This window comes from Eurypyga helias, unplaced genomic scaffold, assembly GCF_000690775.1.
Source record: "Eurypyga helias isolate BGI_N326 unplaced genomic scaffold, ASM69077v1 scaffold10990, whole genome shotgun sequence".
Taxonomy (NCBI): domain Eukaryota; kingdom Metazoa; phylum Chordata; class Aves; order Eurypygiformes; family Eurypygidae; genus Eurypyga; species Eurypyga helias.
The window spans coordinates 66,740-86,640 of record NW_010225107.1 but is presented as its reverse complement, the minus strand read 5'-3'; the positions used below and the strand labels follow the sequence as shown (position 1 = coordinate 86,640).

At 39.7% G+C, this 19,901-nt stretch overlaps 1 protein-coding gene across 1 annotated transcript in view; it reads left to right on the top strand.

The window, feature by feature from the left end:
- Positions 1-1,436: 1,436 nt before the first annotated feature.
- Positions 1,437-19,901, top strand: part of RPS6KA2 (ribosomal protein S6 kinase, 90kDa, polypeptide 2) — a 73,177-nt gene continuing 54,712 nt past the window's right edge. Inside the window, exons 1-5 of the mRNA XM_010148161.1 lie at positions 1,437-1,509; positions 2,304-2,383; positions 4,414-4,520; positions 12,422-12,459; positions 13,206-13,348. Of these exons, the coding sequence (XP_010146463.1) occupies positions 1,452-1,509; positions 2,304-2,383; positions 4,414-4,520; positions 12,422-12,459; positions 13,206-13,348 (426 nt within the window). The 5' untranslated portion in view covers positions 1,437-1,451. The remainder of the gene's footprint in view (positions 1,510-2,303; positions 2,384-4,413; positions 4,521-12,421; positions 12,460-13,205; positions 13,349-19,901) is intronic.

The following is a 19,901-nucleotide window of genomic DNA, read 5'->3' as shown; positions in this document are numbered from 1 at the left end:
AGAGGCACATTGTTAGGCTATCTCACTAAGCTTAATGGGAAATGTCCCACCTAAGTGTTCAGCAATGCCCACGTGTCCTAGAAGAATTCCTGCCTGGGATCATCACTGATCTACAGCATGAGAAATATTTTGCTTTCATGTAGGTTAAGCATTTTCTGAGTGTATAATGTGTAATTTTCACTTGTGATATGAGATTAAGATTCTGAGATTCCCTTTGTTTTGATTTTTAGCCTCAAGGTAGCTTAGCTTGAGTGAGCTAGTAAAGTTTAAGTTGCTATTGACCTTGGTAAAGCATCAAAATAGCAAGAAATCCAAGTGTCCCTCCACTCCTAAATATAAGGAAATTTAAAGTTTCCAGGTCAGCTGTTTTGGACCTAGTTCTGTGCATCAATTTTTGAAGTACGGCAACAGAATATATGGTTTCATTATGGTACGTTTGTTACTTAGGTCCTGAGAGTATTCGGATTCTCAGCAGATCCTCAACACATACAGGCAGTGACGGAATCTCACCAGATCTCAGGCTTCACCACCTGCAATAGTCCCATAACATTACTTGTAGATGCATTCAGCTGAAAAACATTGGCATTGTGTAACACAGAGAAAGAAGAAAACTTCAATGCTTGCATTGTGGAGCTGCTAAAATTGTGATTGACTTAAAAATGAATTTCCAAGATCAAGACCTGATAATGTGAAGACTTGAATCCTCCTCAATGTCTGAACATTCTGCTAAATATATTTGCAATGAAATCTTCAGCATCTGTTTTGATTAGTTTGAACCCAGCTCACCTTTATTTTTTCTCTTTCTCTCTATTCATCTCAATCACAAAAAGTATTTTTCTCGCTGCTAATAATTTATCTCTGCACATAAAGCCAGTTTTTTACTATTTTTAGCCAGTCTTTTTTTTTATTACTGGATTTTTGGGTGGTTTATTGGAAACTTAAAATAATTTATGTAAATCACTTCCAGAGAGTGCTATTCAGTGATGTCTCATAAATGCTGATGCTAGCATCAGCACAACACAAAAAGCCAATTTGCACAAGGTTAACCCAATGAGATCTGGGACTGGTATAACCTGTTTAATCTTAAAAGAGATAGACTTATTAATTTTATATTGTTTTAATTTTCACATTATCATTCTCTTCTGTAAAGTATAATCACCTTCCTCTTGCTTGTAATGATGTAGTGCTTTTATTTTGGACAGTTCTCTACAAAGAAAGACAGTGCTTTCCTGTAAAGCTTACTTTTTGCATAGACAGGACAGAAAAAAGGGATGCTAGAGAGTGGTGTGATTTGCCAAAGGTCACATCACAAGCCATCAGCAGAGTGAGAAGTGGAATCCAAATTGCCTGAACCTCATTCCAGTACTGTATCCCATGACCATGCTTCCTCTTAATATGTCACTGTTCTAACTGTTCTTTTCTTTATAGTTCGGGATCGGGTACGATCAAAAATGGAGAGAGATATTTTGGCAGAAGTGAATCATCCTTTCATAGTCAAGCTTCATTATGGTAACTATAATAAAATATAACTCATGTTTGTCCTTAAATTGCTTGGGGAGTTGTAAGTATATGTGTTATAATTTCATATAGATACTCCCCACCTATTTGTGACTCTGTCTCTAACAAAATCACAGAGGGTATCTGTATGAAATTCTTCATTCATGCTGAAGGTGAATTTCAGTATAAGTAGGTTTTAGCCATTTCTCCATCAAAATAGATTTGTCATAATGTCCAGTGTGATAGATTGTGCTGGTAGGGTAGCTGGTAAGTACACATCTGCCAACGCCCTCACTTGCTGTCAAGTATCATTTGTAAAACCAGAGAATCTAAATAAAAACTATTTTTAATAATCTGCACCAATACAAATGTGTATATGTGTGTATATGAATGTAGTGTCTTGCTGGAGTTGCCTTCCTCCACCTCACAAGCTCCCTGAGGAGCCCCATTGTTACTCTAAAAGGTCTTCTGAGAACATTTTGGACAGTGCGGGCTCTCCTCTCACACAAACCTGGGCACTTCTCTCTATGCCTAGTCCTCAGTGACTCCTGGTTCCTTGTGTGATGGAAAGCAATATTCATTCATAGGTGCTTAGCATGGAAAAGAGTGTATCAATAATTCATTGTTGTCTCTTGACTGATGCCATTTTTTCTCATAGTCTAAGGCTGATTGCTTAGCTCTGTACAGAAATCAAATTTTTCTGTTCTGAAAGTGCTGAAATGAAGATGATGGCATCAACAAGATTAATTCTTTGGAGACATTATCTTGATTCAAACTTCCAACATCTCCATCCTTTTCTTATGCAGCATTTCAAACAGAGGGAAAGTTGTATCTAATACTGGATTTCCTGCGGGGAGGAGACCTTTTCACAAGACTCTCCAAAGAGGTAAGCTGATGGACTTCAGAAATGAAAGACTGTCCTAAATTTCCTGAACTCAGATGAAGTTGGTGAGCATGAAAAAATGGCCTTGGGAATAGTTTTGCTATATATATGTAATAGAAGCTGTATCATCTTGTATCTTTAAGTGTGTTCTTAATAGCTGTATTTGAATTATGCCATAGGTGGTGCAGCAGACAGCATGTAAGCATCGCAGCTGTAGAAAACTGCACCGCAACTAAGCCATTCCCATTGCAAAATGGCCCCAGACTTAGTGCTCACGTAATGTATCTTGGATGTGATGAGAAACAGTCAGAGAAATCAATCCCCAATACATGTTGCCCTGGACATGGGCACAGAACTGCTGGAAAAACATAACCACTGGCCAGCAGAAAGAAGAGATGGCTGTATGTCAGGGCCTGACCCCTGCAGCAAGCGTGGAGACAGCGGGCATCAGCCGGCGAGCAGGGAAGGAGCTGCCTTGTGGGCTTGTGTGCAGCCCAGCGTTCTCTGTCACCAACACGATGTCCCCAGCCCTTCATCTCTTTCTGGGATGGGGCAGCGCCAGCATCCACCTAATACACAATCTTTAAAGATCAAATAGGGACCTTTCAAATGCTATCTTGAGGGGAAACTGTTTTCTCTTCTTGGTTTGGGGATTAACTGATGGACTAAAAAAGCTGTGAAAACAGTAGTTTCATTCTCAAGTTCCCTAGCTTTTTTTTTTTTTCCCTATCCAATACATGGTTGGTGACATGCTGCAGGCTGCTGTGCGCACCACAGCTTGGAACCCCAAGTATTTGCCTTCATGACTTGTTTGCTGATGCAAGAAGACATTAGCAATAGATTAATTACACTGCTGAGTAATGAGATTCATGGAAGTACTTAGTACGTGACAGCAGTTACTTTTAATACAAGGCAAAAGATTAAAGAAAATAAAAATGTCTTTCTGCTGTTCGTCATGAAATCAGGCTTTGTTAGCGAGGCAGCGTGCTGCCCTAGCAAGGGCCTCTCCAATCTCATGAGAGAAAAGAGAGAAAGTGATTCTTGCCTAAGGATGGTAATTATCCTTCTGCATGATCAGGGAACTCAAAAGTGAAAGGGGGCAGCTCAGATTTTGTACCCCTTCAAAACTTCACATCTTCTGATGCAATCTGCTAACTTCTCTGCTTTAGACGATCAAGAATGATAACTTAAGTTGCCCTTCCTTTTATGTACTTCTTTTTTCAGTGTTTGCGTCTTGTCTACCTATGCTATGCAGCTGTTTAGTGGCACGGTTCGCAAGGCAGGACTTTATGGGAAAACTTGTACTCCTTGCAATTTGTTACTAATGGACTTGGTCCGATGGTATTGATTTCAGTGGACTTCCAGCCAGATCCCACGTACCGTAGCATGTGTGCATGCAAAGCTTATCTCTCTTTAGATCTGTCTTTCTGAGACATCTGACTTCAACTAGATATATCTGTATAAATTAGGTTTTCCCAGATTCTATTGATTTTATCTCTTGCCTTATTTTAAACCTTACAAAAAATTTACATTTATTTTGCTAGTTAATGCAATTTTAATGGTCAGACTAATTAAATTTTTAGCCAGTTTTTGATTGTTCATCTTTTTTCTTTCTAGCCTTTGCAGTGATATTATTAATTAAATCATGTGACATCTATACTCTGAATCCTCTCTTTTTGCTCTCAGCCTCTTCTGCAGCTTCTCAGAGCACTTAAGTATTGTGATGGCCCCTTTTCAAGAGCAGAGACTTAAATTTAAAAATAAGCCTGGCAACTTCCACTGTAGATATTTAGATCAAACAGATGAATGAGAGCAGCATGCTTTAAGAAACAGAAGTACTTGACAGATCAGGTTTTATTTTATGAGGAGAATCTGGTCAGAATTGTTAATGTGAGCTCAGACAAATTGTGGAAAACTGAATCTGATATGGTTGTCCTTCCAGCACTCCCAAGTTAAACAGTTCCCTCCCCATGACACAAGCTAGCTCACCACTGTCCAGTAAATACGCGTGTTCTTCTCTTTCTTTTCTCTAGGTGATGTTTACAGAAGAGGATGTCAAGTTTTACTTAGCTGAGCTGGCCTTGGCGTTAGACCATCTCCATGGTCTTGGAATTATTTACAGGGATCTAAAACCAGAAAAGTAAGTTAATGAGAAAGAGCAAACCAAAACATAAGTATGTGAGCTTTTAGGTCATTTATCCTCCTTGTCATGCTTAGTAAGTCAAAAGGTACCAGAGGCTCTGCCTTCCTTCTCGTATGTGAGAGACTGTACACGAGACACTCACCATCAGGAGTAAGGTCTTCCTATCCTATCATTTTAACACAGGGTCAAATAGTTGGACTCTGTTTCAGTATGATGTGACCTCTGTGTGCCCGGACTTCAGTCCAGTGAATGGGCTCAGCGCAGGATTCAGAACTCTGCGCCTTTGACTTCGGAAGCACTGTTCTCCATCTGCAGCTTTTAATCTGGCCTTCTCCTTGGTGTGGTACGAACCGCTCAAAGCAGCTCCAACTCCAGCACATACAAAATATGTTGTGGCATCATTCAGCTTTACTGAAGCCATTGTTTAAAGTAACCGCGCATCTCTGAAAACTAGTGTGCATATTAGCTCGTGAGAGACGTGATAATCAGGATCTTAGAAACACTTTTAATAACAAGCCAAAATATTTTCCTCAAAACGATTCCTGCTTGTACTTACAGCTATTTTCTGTTCCTAGTGGATTGCTATAGAGGATTTTCCTACTGTTTCCCTGCAGTACATCAGTAGACCCCCAGTGCTGTCACTGGGAGTGACATGCTATTGTTTTTATTCCATTCCTCCTGCCTGCTGCTTGCCTGCATCTTCTGTGCCAGCTCCAATCAAACATGCTGAAACATGTCAAAGTTACCAGCCTTTGTAATGTAATGGTCACCGTCATTTACAAAAGATGACCACTGAGAGCAATCTGCTTGGCTGTTGTTTACACTTCCATATAACAGCAGAGCAGCCTTTTCCTTCTATGGCATGACATTCAAAAATATGCAGCTCTTTCTTTAAAACTGAGTGTTACTGATTTCACACAAAATAAGAAACCAAGAGTAATGGAAGGTGAACTTTGTAGGTGAAAAGTTGAAGGGAAAAAGACTATTTATGTACAACTTTCTATAACTATTTATAGAATCATAGAATCATAGAATGGTTAGGGTTGGAAAGGACCTTAAAGATCATCTAGTTCCAACCCCCCTGCCATGGGCAGGGACACCTTGCACTAGACCAGGTTGCTCAAAGCCACATCCAGCCTGGCCTTGAACACTTCCAGGGATGGGGCATCCACAGCTTCTCTGGGCAACCTGTTCCAGTGCCTCAGCACCCTCTCCGGGAAGAACTTCTTCCTGATATCTAATCTAAACCTCCCTGATTTCAATTTGTACCAGTTATCCCTTGTCCTATCCCTACAGGCCCTTGTAAAAAGTCCCCCCCCAGCCCCCTTGTAGGCCACCTTCAGGTACTGGAAGGCTGCAATGAGGTCTCCCTGGAGCCTGCGCTTCTCCAGGCTGAACAAGCCCAATTCCTGCAGCCTTTCATCATAGCAGAGGTGCTCCAGCCCTCTGATCATCTTCGTGGCCTCCTCTGGACTCGCTCCAAGTGGTCAATATCCTTCTGATATTGAGGGTTCCACAGCTGGATGCAGTACTCCAGGTGGGGTCTCACCAGAGCAGAGTACAATTTATAGCTTAAATCAAACTGTACTATGTTATTTAAATTATAAATTCCCTTTTTTTTTCTTTTTTTTTTTTTTGGTCTTGGATACAACAGCAATAGTGGTAGTAATATATGAATTCATAGAGATGTCCATAACCAGAGGCCTCAGTCCTTTCGGCTATAGACCCTTTCTCAGGTGACTGAAATTTGCAGTCTTGCCTGTTTATGCAACCAAAACTGAAAACCAGAGTCTTTGGCAAATCCATGAAGTCATCTTCCAAGTTAAACCACTGGTGGTACCAGTTTGTTACATAATATGAACTGAAGGTAGGCAGTGGTCACACCATTGCTGCCACTGCCATGTGCTGTTACACTGTCTGCTAGCAGATCTTCATTTTAGGCTTTGTTCTGAATTGCTGTTTTATTCATTCAGTGTCAACAAACATGCACATTATAGAATAACTTCAATTATAGGTTTGCAGCTTCAAACTTTGTTTCTAGTGAGCATTACTATGAATCACACACTACTTTCTGGTGCTAGACAAAGCTGTTTTTCAAACTAAGACATGATCTATGAAGCTGCTGTTAAAAGGTATCCAAATATGAGCCTGTATGTTCAAATGAAAGCCACAGTGCTGTTACATTTTTAGGCACATGCCATAATTTTTTGCTTTAGGAGAAGTTGGAAACCAAGAAAAAAATTAAGTGCATGTCAAAACTATTCACTGTGTTTGAGGTACCAAGAACCTGATTTTTCAGAGTTCTCAGAATTATGTGTCGTGTTTCAAAACACATCTCTCACTGACTTCAGTTGCAAGTGAGAGCACTTGAAATTTCTGTAGACCAAACTGCAGCATCTCAAATCAGGGTTCAGTGAATTGAGAAATTAGAGCTCACCTGAGAAAGGAAGGTGTCCCTGATTTGCCATCACCACATAGAAGAACGTCAGAAGTCAAAAATGGAACCAAGTTATCTGTGCATTTTCATCTGACCTGAGACCAGTCACCCATCCCCTCCACTCTGTTAAAATCTCCAGGTATTATCTGTTCTGCCAACTGAGGCAAGAGTTCTCTGGAAGAAAACAAAAAGTATCATCAAGTAATTAAAGACCTTTATACAATGAGTTCACTGCATAAGGTTAAGGTGGCAGCCCTCATTCTGGTATTCCCTAACTTCTGAATGTATTGTTTATGATCTTTGATGTATAGTCAAACAAATACCAGTGATACAGTTGAATCTAAATACAACTGTCATAATATAAAATTACTTTACATTAATAAAACTAATGTTGTACAGGAAAGGAAATCACCCAAACTGGTGTAACTCAAATTCATACCTGGGGATAAATCAAGGCATCTATTTGACTGAAAGCCACATCCTTTAAAATAGCTTTATAAATTCAAAGCCTATGTGTAGCCATGCCTAGGATAGCAGAGTGCCTATGATTTCACTGGAACTTCAGGTTTAGAGTTTAAAAAAAGGGGTACAGCAGAAAAAACAGTCACTCTGAAGGGGAAAAAAAAAGTGATATATTTTTAAGTTCCATCAGTGTAAGAATAGTTCCCTAAATAAAATGATAAAAGAAAATTAGCACCATCCCAGAATATTCTCCCTGCCCCCCATGGCAGGGTCAAATATATGAAGGTCATTACAGGTGTGTTGTTAACCTATTCTTAAAATAGGTGGTGGAAACACAGAAGCATGATCTCCATAGAGATCTCTCAGCAGTGCTCCACCAGTCGTATATCTAGGAAGTTGCTCCTAATAGCTAATTTGAAATTTCTTTGCTGCCATTGCTCCTTGGCCTGTCCTAGACTCCCCAGCCACCTTGTTCTGCTCTCAGAAGCAGCCTTGGGGGATTGCAAGCACATCTGTGTCCTCAGACCTCTATTCTGTACCCTAAACAGTCCAGCTATTGAATTCTTCTTCACCAGTCAGTCTTTCTAGGTGTTTGGTGACTCTCATTCCTTCCCTTTGATTTCTCTTGGTCCATATCTCCTTTGAGGTGCAATGTGCAGAATTACACCCATGTCTTCAGGAGAAGTATTACCAGTCTGATTAGAGCACAAGGTTTACTCTGTCAGACTTACAGGACTGGAGATAAATTAATCAGTTCATAATTTCCCAATTCTCTCCCTCCCCCTTTGTTAAAAGATAGGCACTACATTTGACCTTTTGTTTTTCCATGCTTTTGCTGTCCTCCAGAAGCTCCCAAGAGTAACTGCTAATAGGTTTAAGATTGCTTCAGTCAGCTCTGTAAGTATCCTAAAATGAATTTCATCAGAATTGTTTATGTCAGAGAAGACTAGCTAGAAAGTAGCACTGTTTGGACTACTTGAAAGAACCCTCAGTACATTAAAATTTAAGGTTCAACGTTTTTTTAAGATTGCCTGAGCAAAAATCCATATTAACAATTCAACGTTATGAATTAATTGTAAGCACAAGCGGAATATGTACTCTGGGAGTTGTTACAAAGTTAGCTGTACTTACTTCAAAAAGGCAAGCACTTGATTTTTCTATTTAAAGTCTTGTTTAGAACAAACAGATGCTTCTTCCCTTAAATTGTTGTAGCCAACATGTTGTCCTTGAGTTATCCTTTGTGGAACAATGTACTGTTCGGTCACACCGAAACCCATGGAGTTACTTACATGGTGAGGCAGGTTTCTGTTTAAGAACTGCAAGATCAAGCTATTAAATATGGTAACTCTACCAAACTAGAAAAATGGAAACTTATTATACAGTAGCAGATGACACACATGTTATTTCTTATGCTGTGATTTAAGGGTATGGGTGACTTAGAAGTAACTCTACCTTCTAAGAATGCACAGGCATTTTTAGTTATTTTTGGGTTTTTCTATCTCCAGGTACCCAGATTCACCTTGATACAATTCCTTTGTAAGGGCTGTGATGAAGAGTGGTTTACAACATAATTCCCTCAGCTTTCTGTTCAAAGGAGAGCTCATATAACTGTTCATATAACAGCTCCTGAATTGTTGAACTCTTGTAAAAAAACAAACTACCGCTGCTTGGTACAGTATGTTGCACACCACGGCAAGTCAGTCATGAATGTAGCTGCCCTGTGTAGAGAGGGAATATCTGAGAATCAGTAAAGGACAAAGACTTTTGGTGCAAAATCACCATCATCTCCCATCGAATTAAGCAGTCCCTTTTTGGGACTTCATGGTGTCAACGAAACTACAGCAGAGATGAGTTTGGTGTAATACTGTTCAGCCTGGTGAGGTAGTGTGGGGTCATGCAGACACATGTCACAAATGGTGGACAGTTTGTGAGAATCTTCATCTCTTTTGGACATAATTGAATACTTCGCTCTATCTGGTACTCTCATAACAAAGCCTGCAGTCACATTAAAAACACTTTATGAAGTTTCAGATTTTCTTTCCAACCTGAAATTTTGGTTGCAATTTCTGAAAAACATAAAGCGTGGGTTGGTTTTTCTGCATAACTGAGCTAACTTGGAAAGAAACTTAAATCAAAAAAAAAAAAAAGAAAAAAAAAACCCAAAACCCAAACCCCAGAGTTCCAGCTTTAATAGATTTGGCAGAACTTCATGATGATTTGGTATATTGGAGTTCAAAGTGAAGCCTAGAAGTCGTGACTCAAAATTACAAATAAAGAGAGAGGGAAATGGCAGAGAATTGCTATGGCCTTGATTTAAGATTCGCTATAAAATAATCTCGACAACTAATTACAAAGACTCTATCCCAGTGCCAAAGTTGCAGCAAAAAAACTACGAAGGAGGTTGCAGTCCTAGTTCCACTATGACCTTCTCCCGTAACTTGGGCTATGTCATTCCCCTGCTAGTAGCTTAGTTTCCCAGCCTCTAACGTGGAGATTTTCAGCCTTTATTTTCTCAAGTTATACTTTTAAACTGAGGTCAGTCAAAGCAGTTGAATGTTTGTGGGATAATCCTGAGGCTAAAATATTTTATCATTTTGAAATGAAGAACAGGTTGACAATGATAGTATCCTGTAAACACACTCAAACCTTAAACTGAATAAATAAAATGGAAAAATCTTGTAGTGAACAGTCATCACTTAGTGGGATTATAGCCTAGTTCAACATTTAAAGGTAGTCTACTTCTCATGAATTTTGTAATTTCATCCCACTGATTTAGAAGAAAGATTTTTCTCGAGCCTGAATCACATGAACAACTTCTGTTTCTTTTTTCCATCCTGCAAAAGTAATACTAGCTTATTTCAGATCAGCTGATCCTGCAAACCATTGCTAAAGTAGTTGTGATTGTCACAATAGATTTTTTACTACTGGCAATGGGGAATAAAAAGGAACTGTAAAGTGTTGAAGATAAAAGGACAAGACAGAAAGTATGATCAGAGAATAAGTTTGCTTCCACAGTCAAAAAAACCCTATTTGTCTGTTGTTGTAACACGGATGCTTAGAAGCAGGTACATTGTTCTTTGCTTTTTAATGTCACTCAATGCTAATTCAGTAAAACAATTCTCTTTTTCTCACTGTTAGTATATTATTTTCTTTTTACATCGAATGTGATTTTCATTTGGTAACCACAGCATTGTATGTGTGGGCAGATGGCACATGTGGAAACACCCATCTGTCCAAAGGGTGCTGCCAGGCGCCACGGGGAAGCTGCAGGTAGCTGAGGGCATCATACAAGGGTGATTAGTGAACATGAGACAGAGAATGCAACCATAGACCAAGTTTCAGGGGATATAGGATGCATATCCATAGGAAACTAAGATACGGTCATTTTTCTGCTCACACAAACGTTCAGTGAGAGAAAATCTGTTGTGTGCTTCAGGCTCACTTAACCTAAGACAGTATAACTGTCTGATAGCTGTGGTGGTATTGCCTCCATCCCTTCAGCAAGGGTAAGGCATGAACCCTCTAATGAGGGCAAAGGAATGAAAAACATCTATTGTATACGTGGAAAAGCAGCATGGATTTTCAACAGGGAATCAATAAAATATAAAATCAATGCTTCTGGGGAAAATCCTACACCCTTTGAATTGCCGTGTTATTTACAGGGTCTTCCTGGGTGTGGGGCAAAATTTTAGGTGATTTCTGTGAGCTGTACTCCCCCTTGCTATTTTCCCAGAGCCCAGTCTGTGGGGTTCATGCATTCACCTCACTTCCACACTGGGCAGGTGTTTTATCCTATTTTCTGAAGCACAAGCCTCTTGTTTAGGGATTGTCATCACAAAAATACATCTAAACATGCCTGTTATAGGCTAGTACTTAAAAATAATGCTTCTTTGAGAAATCTAGGGAGAAAGAATAGAGGTAAAGATGCTTTTATCAAGAAGAAAAAGCATTAATTATTGAACACATAGTAGTGACTCAGCTGCTGGCCTTTTTTTGATGAAGTACACAATAACAGTCTGTTCTAAACAAACAAATGAATGACAGAAGATCATCTCTCTTCAATTATGTTTCAGTACAGAGATGACCTTTCACAGAAGTCCAGTGTGTTGTTCCATTTCTGTCTTATTTCTTGCTGAATGATTGGATTAAAGTGATTTCGTAAGAGAAGGGGAATATAAAAATAGCTGACACCTCGCTAGACCATTTTGAAAAGAGAAATATACTAATCTAACTAGAACTGAAGAAACCCCACCCTCATTACTGTGTTGATATTTATAGGCAGAAAAGTTACCAAAAATCATTACTTTTCAGTTTCAATGTTCCTTCTTTTTTCCAGAAAAACTAGCAATGCTTTTTGTGAGCTACAGACATTTTTCTCACAGAAATGTTGGAGTGCCTTTGTGAGAATAAAAATACGTTGGCAGGTGGCAAACGTGAGAAGACTTGAACTTGGCTTCCAGGCTGAATTTTTATTTGTGCTTCTGGACAGAATAAATTAGCAGGGGCTGAGATACACAGTCAGGCTGTGACTAGTCATTATGGTCTACGATCGCTTTTATTACTTCAGTGTGAACATGTTAACCTATGGAGTTAATTTTAGGTCCAGTGAGTCCAAGCCCTGACAATTTGTGTGCCTGCCTTTATTGTTATGAGAAGAACAGAAACTCTGTAGCTCCTTCTCCGGCTGGAAGCAGAAACTCTGCAGTTGTTGGCTTTAAAACTTTGTTCTCTCTGAGCTCAGTTTGCCTGCCTGCTCTGAGCATGCTGCGGAGTAAGGAGGAGGCTCACCGTGCAAATGCCGCAGGATGTGTGTGCTTCAGATGTGAGATTAGGCAGATGTTTGTGGACCACTTTTCTTTCTGGAGGCACTGGGGGGGTGTTTACACATGTATTTTAGTTTTGCATATCTCCTTACTTGTCTCAAATGTGTTTTATTCGTATTTGTCAACTGCACTCTGTGCCTGCCTAATGAGTGAACGTTTGCTTCTTTTCTTTACAGCATTCTTCTTGATGAAGAGGGCCACATTAAGATAACAGGTATGTGAGGAACAGAAAAGTTAACGTCTGCAAGCTGCTACTTTTTTCTGCAGTATGTTCCATGCATCCTGGTCTTGTCTTGGAAAGAATTTGCCAGAAACCTGAAGAGTTTGAGTATTGGGCTCTTCTCTGGCAATTCATCAAGGACCCATGCTGCACAGCACATGGAGATACAGCGTTTTTGTGGTAAAATTGTACTTCTGACTGATGTGAAGTGTGCAGGCTTGGCTGCCTACCACCATGGATGGAAAGATGCTTCCAGTATGACAGCTTACTCCAGATTAAATTCTCTGAATTATCACTGTGCAAAGGACACCTGGAAAGACATTCCTTGGCCACCCTGGAGATGGTGTCTGGACATCCTTTTCACCATTGTCCATCTGGGATTATTGTTCCTATTGCTTTGGTTATCTGAGCAAGAATCCTTACCAGTATTTTCTTCATCAAACCTGAACTGTGTATTTCTGTCTATTTAAAGTCTCTCACATGCTTTGGGATAGAACCTCATTCTGAGCAGAATTTTTTCTGCTCACTTACTTTCTGGACCTATTAACAATTTGCAACCAGGCACTCCATTCAGACAGGGCTTCAACGCACACGTGGCTGTGGCCTTTCTGCACGTGGACAGAAGGGTGCTTCGTCAGCTGGTTGGGGTGTTTTGTTTGAACAGCTTAAACACAGTTTAACAGTTTTGACGAAAAATGTAACTAAGACCTAACAAGTAATTTTTGTTTCAATTTCTTTAGATTTTGGTCTGAGCAAAGAAGCCATTGACCATGACAAGAGAGCATATTCATTCTGTGGGACAATAGAGTACATGGCCCCAGAGGTGGTCAACCGACGAGGACACACGCAGAGTGCTGACTGGTGGTCTTTCGGTGTACTCATGGTAATGGAAAAGTTGCATTTGCTTGTTGGAAGGGTGGCTGTGGGAGTGACCAGATCCCTCAGATAAAATGGACTGCTTTTAGCAATTAATGGTTGATAGAAAAGTAGATGTGCAAAGATCACTTGATCGTTTTCATTGTATCAGTGATAGGGAACCAGGTGCTCCTGGCAGTATATGAGATAGCATTTAACCCCAGGTTCTCGCTCTTCCTTCTCACACTCCTTTGCTATCTTGGTCGAGTACCATGAACCATGAATATTTCTGCTGCACAGAAACAGGGCAGGGCAAGCTCAAAGAGCACAAGCATTTCAGAAGAAATAGCTGCCTAGTTACTAACATGGCTCTTGTTAGGAAATGATCCCCCAAGCAGCAGTTTTCACTTTAGGGACATCCTCTGAGAGAACTTCACTAATTTCCTAATTTTTACTGCAAAGTATAGATTAAAACGGATATATTTTAGAGGCCGCTCTGGATGTTTAACAGAACTTCAGTGGTTCTTTTGCCATTCATTTGTCTTCTTCACATCATCATTGCTGTTTCTTGTTCCACTCACGAGATTCAGGTAGTTTTTGGACTGGTGTTGGATTTCCTGTAGTCATCTTAGTTGGTGGGAGACTGTTACTCAAAAACCTCTCATTTTAAAATGACTGGTCTATATAGAGGAGAAATCACCAGAAATTGACACAAATGTATCAATTTGCACAGAGAAACAGTTAGGAATTCATCTTTTTCTTATATGCATTTGCATTGCATTAGTCTTACAAAAGTTGTGATTTTTCCCCACTGTTGCTTAAGAGTCTTGCAAGCTATTATGGAGGTAATTTAAATGGAATCAATATGAGAAACTGTGTTAATTCATTTTTTTATACAGGGAAGTCAATGAGAAGTGAGTTAAAATGCAACATGATTTTACCAAAAATTGTTGTGCTAGATTAATCTGATATTTTACTTGATGAGATAGCCATCTTTTTCTAAACAAAATAAATGAAGTGAATCTCATGTTCCTTCATTATTATGAAGTATCTGATACAATGTTGCAGGGGGAGTTCATTAATTGAAAGTGCTTATTAGTCCCATAATGGTCTGAAGATGTTACAGTAGCTGTACCATCTATGAATGCATCGCAGGGAAAAACACCACAGAGAGAAAAGAGCTATTTCAGGTAAAGAGTAATCTTGTCCCATAAGTAGGTACAAATAAACTCATTGTGAAATTGTTAGCCTGGAAAGTAGGAGGCGGCTCTGGACTACTTAAGAATAGAGGCCGTGGAAAACATTTTCGAAGAACTCCGCAAGAGATACCTGACTACAGTGGAGCTTCTTAGCTTATGAGTAGGAGACAATAACATCCTCCTGTGTGCTGCAGGATTTCATGCTGGGATGCAGTGTCAGGGAAGTTTTTCAGCCTCACACGGACCATCTAAAATTAAGTGTTTGGGTGCTAACCTGCTCCCTCCTGCACCCATCCAGCCTCTTCGGTCTGTGGTGCCATTGTTTTTGAGGAGTATGAAGGGAAGAGAAAGGAGGAATTGGTTTGTGACACTGTGATTTTTTTAACAGCTATTTGAATGCTGTAGGATTTTTGAAGCCATTCTTCCCAGCATCGTTTTATCAAGTATAATGCTGTCCCTTAAGCCCACACACCATGCATTTATTACTGTCATGGGGATATGTTCAGGTAACGAAGGTGACACTGCTCCCTCCCAACACGTGCAGGCTGGAGGTCTACCCAAGCACTCAGTGCACAGACACCAACAGGCAATGCGGCACACCGCAGCACTGCAGTGGTGGCTCATGTTGCAGCTCACCGTGGTTGTCGTGGCTCCCTTGCAGAACGAGGGAAGAAGCATAAATTATTGTAGCAACCTGCTCTTCTAACACAGCTCCACTTCCTCTGATATGGAAGCTCTTTTAGGTAGCTGTATGTTATACTACATACCACAATCCACACAGTATGTCTGAATTTTGTTTTCCTTAAGTAGAAAACTGGTGCCACCAGAGGAAGCAATGTGAAAACTAGTGAAAATTTGGGGTGGGGAGCACCTGCATCGCTGATCTGGCTCATTGACAGTAGTTAATCTGAGTAGCTATTGGAATTTATTACCTGAATTTAAAAGGAATGGAACATCCTTATCTCCTATGGCCACAAATCTATTTGTGGATGCTCAGCATTTCTGAACCGTATATGTTTATTCAGGAAAATCAATAGGTTATGTCTCATATAATAAATATATCCCAACCCTTTAGATTTATTTTTTAATATATTTAGTTTTGGAGGATAGCTGTGCCTTCTCATTATCTGTCTCCAGTTAAATGATGGTGTATTTGGTGTATAGATTGGGTTTTTTTTCACCTGGTAATAAACTTGGCTTCTTCCCTCCTGTTTTTTGCTAGGCAATCACTTTTTTTTTTTCCTCCATCCCTCTTTTCATCCCCTCCCCTAGGGACTCAGTGTATTGGAATTAGAAAAGATAAGAATGCATATAAAAGGAGATAGGTTAAAGAGAGTAAAATCTTTTTAACCATAAGTTAATGCCTTAAGCTTTTGAGTGCTACCAGACATCTTAGAGAAAAATAGCTCTTTTATGTTCAATCTTTTTTCCTTTTCAACAATTAACTGGTTGGGGCAGAAAAGTGGTATTTACATACAGAAAAAGTGCAGGAGGTTTTTGTGGTGCTGTTTTAAAATCTGCTCGTTTCTCCTTGTTTTCCTTGGTGTGTCACTTATGTGTTCTACTAGCAAAGATGTTTTTTTGCCAGTCTGAAAACCTGAAGAGAATTAAATAGTATCCAAATGATTTATTAGCATTTCTGTCTAAGAAATTTGCAGTATTATGTGAAATATACTAAGAAAATATTCTAGAGGGTGCAATGTGCATAGAAAGAAAGGAAGTGATAGTGTAATTTTCATACCTAAGATTTTGATCAAAAGAAGGAACATATTAGGCAGATTGTAATAAGATGGTCGGTAACCTAGCAATCAGAACAGCAACCAAACAATCTCTTTGTCTGTTCTGTGAAGTGGGATTAATGCTACAATATTAAAAGTTCATTTGTGCTAGTAGCACCTTTTCAACTTGCATTGACCTTGGCACAGGCTGGAATCAAACTGAATTATCCTTGAAGGAAACCCTAAATATGGCATGTTGTGAGTATTAATATCAAAACAAACTTACCTGAAAAAGACTAAATTCTGGTCTTGACTTATTAATTATTTAATTAATTCTTGATCATTGGGAGTTTTACTCACAACTACAGTAAAACTTTATTTACCACCAGCTAAGTCTTTGACACAGCCCACAGAATTAAAACTATTATCTGCTCTGTTCATTTGCTTCTCAGTTTGTTTGAATTGTTTTATGCTGACATAGTATGTGTCAATGGGTATAGCTACACAAATCTTGAAATCCACCCATTCCAAGCATTCCAGAGGGCAGTACCTACCTCTCATTTAGTATGTGCTGACGACTGCTGAGACTCAATCAAAATCTTGTTCTGGTGAATTTATGTGGTTTACCATGACTGGGCGGATTTAGTTTTCTGCCCTTCTGCATCTTACCCATTGCACTGGAGATTTTAGATAAGACATATTCTACAAAAGCTTTGCATCAAGAGATCTGCATAGACAAACAGTTGACTTAAATTGTTAAAAAGTTGTGTATGTGACTAATATTTTTTCAGCTGGGCTACAAGAGCCTTGATGACCACACTGCCACTGCTGAAGCCCAGATAAATTGGTCTGCATGATACAACATACACGAGTCTCTTGAAAGACCTCTCAAAGCAGTACTGGCCGATTTACAAGGCCACAGACCTCATGGAAGCTGCATCTGTTTCAGTTCAGGAAAAAAATACTGTACACCTTTGAGAGTCATGTTGAGCAGAGAGGGGAATATAGTTAGAGAAAGAAGGGGTGTGATGACTCAGCAGGCAGTCCCGAATAAAAAAAAATGTGTTTATATTTGTTAGCGATGTAGTGAATGTGTAAGTAGTGAAGTCTTCACAAGAAAAGAAAATATCCTTTTGGTATCCAGTAAAAGTAGTCAGCTCTGTAGTAGTTTTGTACTGAGTGTATAGTGATTAGAAAAATCAATATGAGACATCAAAGCAGTACAGTCGTCTTTTACAAAATCCCGTCATAACCCTTGTTTTATTCACAGTGCAAGAGATGGTCTTCATGAACAGTATTTTGAATGTTCATGCTATCTGCTGTGTGAAGGTATTCAAACCCTTGGCAAACACTAATTAATTATGCTTCACCTCTGGCTAATAATGAAAAATACTTAATGCATTTTACAAATGATAAAACTGAGTGGCTTACCAGCTCCCAGCTACCTGAAAAATGACTGGAAGTGTTGAGAGGGGAACCCGGCCATTCTGATAAGAGTGTCTCTCTCTGCTCTCCAAAACCGAGTGGTATCGAGTTTCTTTGTAAGCCTGAATTTTATCCTAGGCTCACAATACTTTAGCAGCCTTGGGCAGAAGTAAATTGCACAGTCTGCTCTCCTTCCATCTGCTGGCAATTACCCCAAGCTGTGGATAATTTTTTTTCATTCATTATCTTCCTCAATGACCTACCAGGGTCACTTCTTGAATCCATTCCCTCTGGAACTGTGGCCCTCTTTCCCAAGGTCTTCCCATCCATCTATCTTCTGGGGTCTCCAGTGCTGCTGTTTTGCCTGTTGAAATTGGAGATTTCCCTGAAAACTACAGAAAGGAAGGATATGGAGTACACTGAGACCGAGGCAGGGCCTCCCTTAGGTGGCTCCAGAGGCCCCTTCCCATTGAGCTTTAATTCTGTCATTCTCTTAATAGGCAGCTGAAGTGGAACAGGGATTATTTGCCTTTCTTGCTGAATATTGGTAGTAAAGAGAAGTCAAAGCTGGAAGGAGGCACAGCCTTCTGAAGTACTGTCTAAGAGAAGGTGGCCCTCCAGAATACCCAGGAAGAGAATCATTGGGAGGCAAGGAGCAAACAGATGGTGTATAGAGATGGGGAAGTGGGGAGAGTGAAAACTGAGTCTCCTGGCAAAACTATAGGCTCTGCTTTAATAGCCAAAAATACTGTAGAGTTTCTTCACACCTAGGCTCAGCTCCCTGTCAACCTGTTGTGACCCATACAACTCTCTATTTACATGCAAGGGTCTTAGCAGCAAGTGCTCACTTCTGTTTGCATGTTTAGGTTTAGCAAGAATTTTGATTTTTTTTTAAAAAATAAGCGGGAAAACAGGTTGTTGTGTGGTAAAGAGGTAGCTTTAACTGATGAGATGAAGTATTTAATTTTTTTTTTCAATCTTGTTATTCTATTTTTAACCTTCAACAGATGTAATCAGGACTGCAATTGAGAAACCAGTGTTTTTTTCCAGGTGCTGCTCAATTGAGTCCATTGAAGTAAAAAGCTCTGGTACATTTAACTCATTGTAGCTGCCTTTCACTTTAAATACTGATGTGAAGTGCATTTCTTCTGAATTAATCTCAACATTAGACCTGCATAATTGGAGACATGCGGTAACAAAGTGCCAGCCGTTAGTGCAGTGAGGTAAATATTCTCTCCAGCCTCCATGACAGTCATTTCCCCTGCTTCCTCCTGCAAATTAAATTCCGTCCTTCCTTCCTTTTTGTGGATCCTTCTGAGATATCTTGGTGGGTGTGAGCTACGGTTGTCTTCTTTCCACACAGTCACTGACCAAGCAGTTGCTTATATCTTTATCATCTGCATCAGCAGTGTTAAGCCCATTTCTGCCAAAATAAATGAGCTGTAGCATTATTAGCGCTATTAAATTAATTACAACAACAAAGTAGCATGAGCAAGTGTAAGTGAACATTAGGTACTTACCCTGCATGTAAACTCTTTAGAAATCATGAGGAGGGTTTGGCATACTATGTGCTGCTTCTGCTGCTGCCCTGGGAAGCAATGCTCTTTACCCCTCACCCCCAGTATATTTGAACACTTCCATCAGGACTAAGACCCAAATTGATCAGAATTACTTTTAAAATAGTGCTTGAGCTCCAGTGCATTTAGGCAGTTTTAAAAATTCTCCCTTCATCCTGTTTCTCTCTGGAAGATGAGCTGCTTTCCTACAGCTCTACCAGGCAGCTCTTCTCTTGACTCTCCTAGATCAAGTAAGAGTTAACACATTTGTGTTTTCTAAACCTTGTTTATATTTGTCAGACATACTGACTTTGTAAAAGTTTTTTTTTCCTTGTTTCTACCATGTGTTTTGTTGCCTTAAGGCAATTTGTTACTAATGCAAATTAATCCTGCAATTAATTATAGTCAATTAGCTGTCTGGCTTCTAAGCCTCTCCTCCGCCCCAATCCCAAAACTAGGATAACAATTTCACAGTTACAGTTTTCTTATGTTTTCTTCTATTTTTATTAGGGTATGGCTGTACTTAATCTGGGAAAAAGGTAGAGTCAGGCTGTGGGGCAGCCTGGTACAGGTTTTGGTAATGAAAGGACACTTTTTTGCACAAAAACGCTTTCTGAGAGCAGTGAAGCTACTTGTGTGATAAGGTACAAAAACTGCATAAGGGTTGCAGAGTCTGTCCTGCC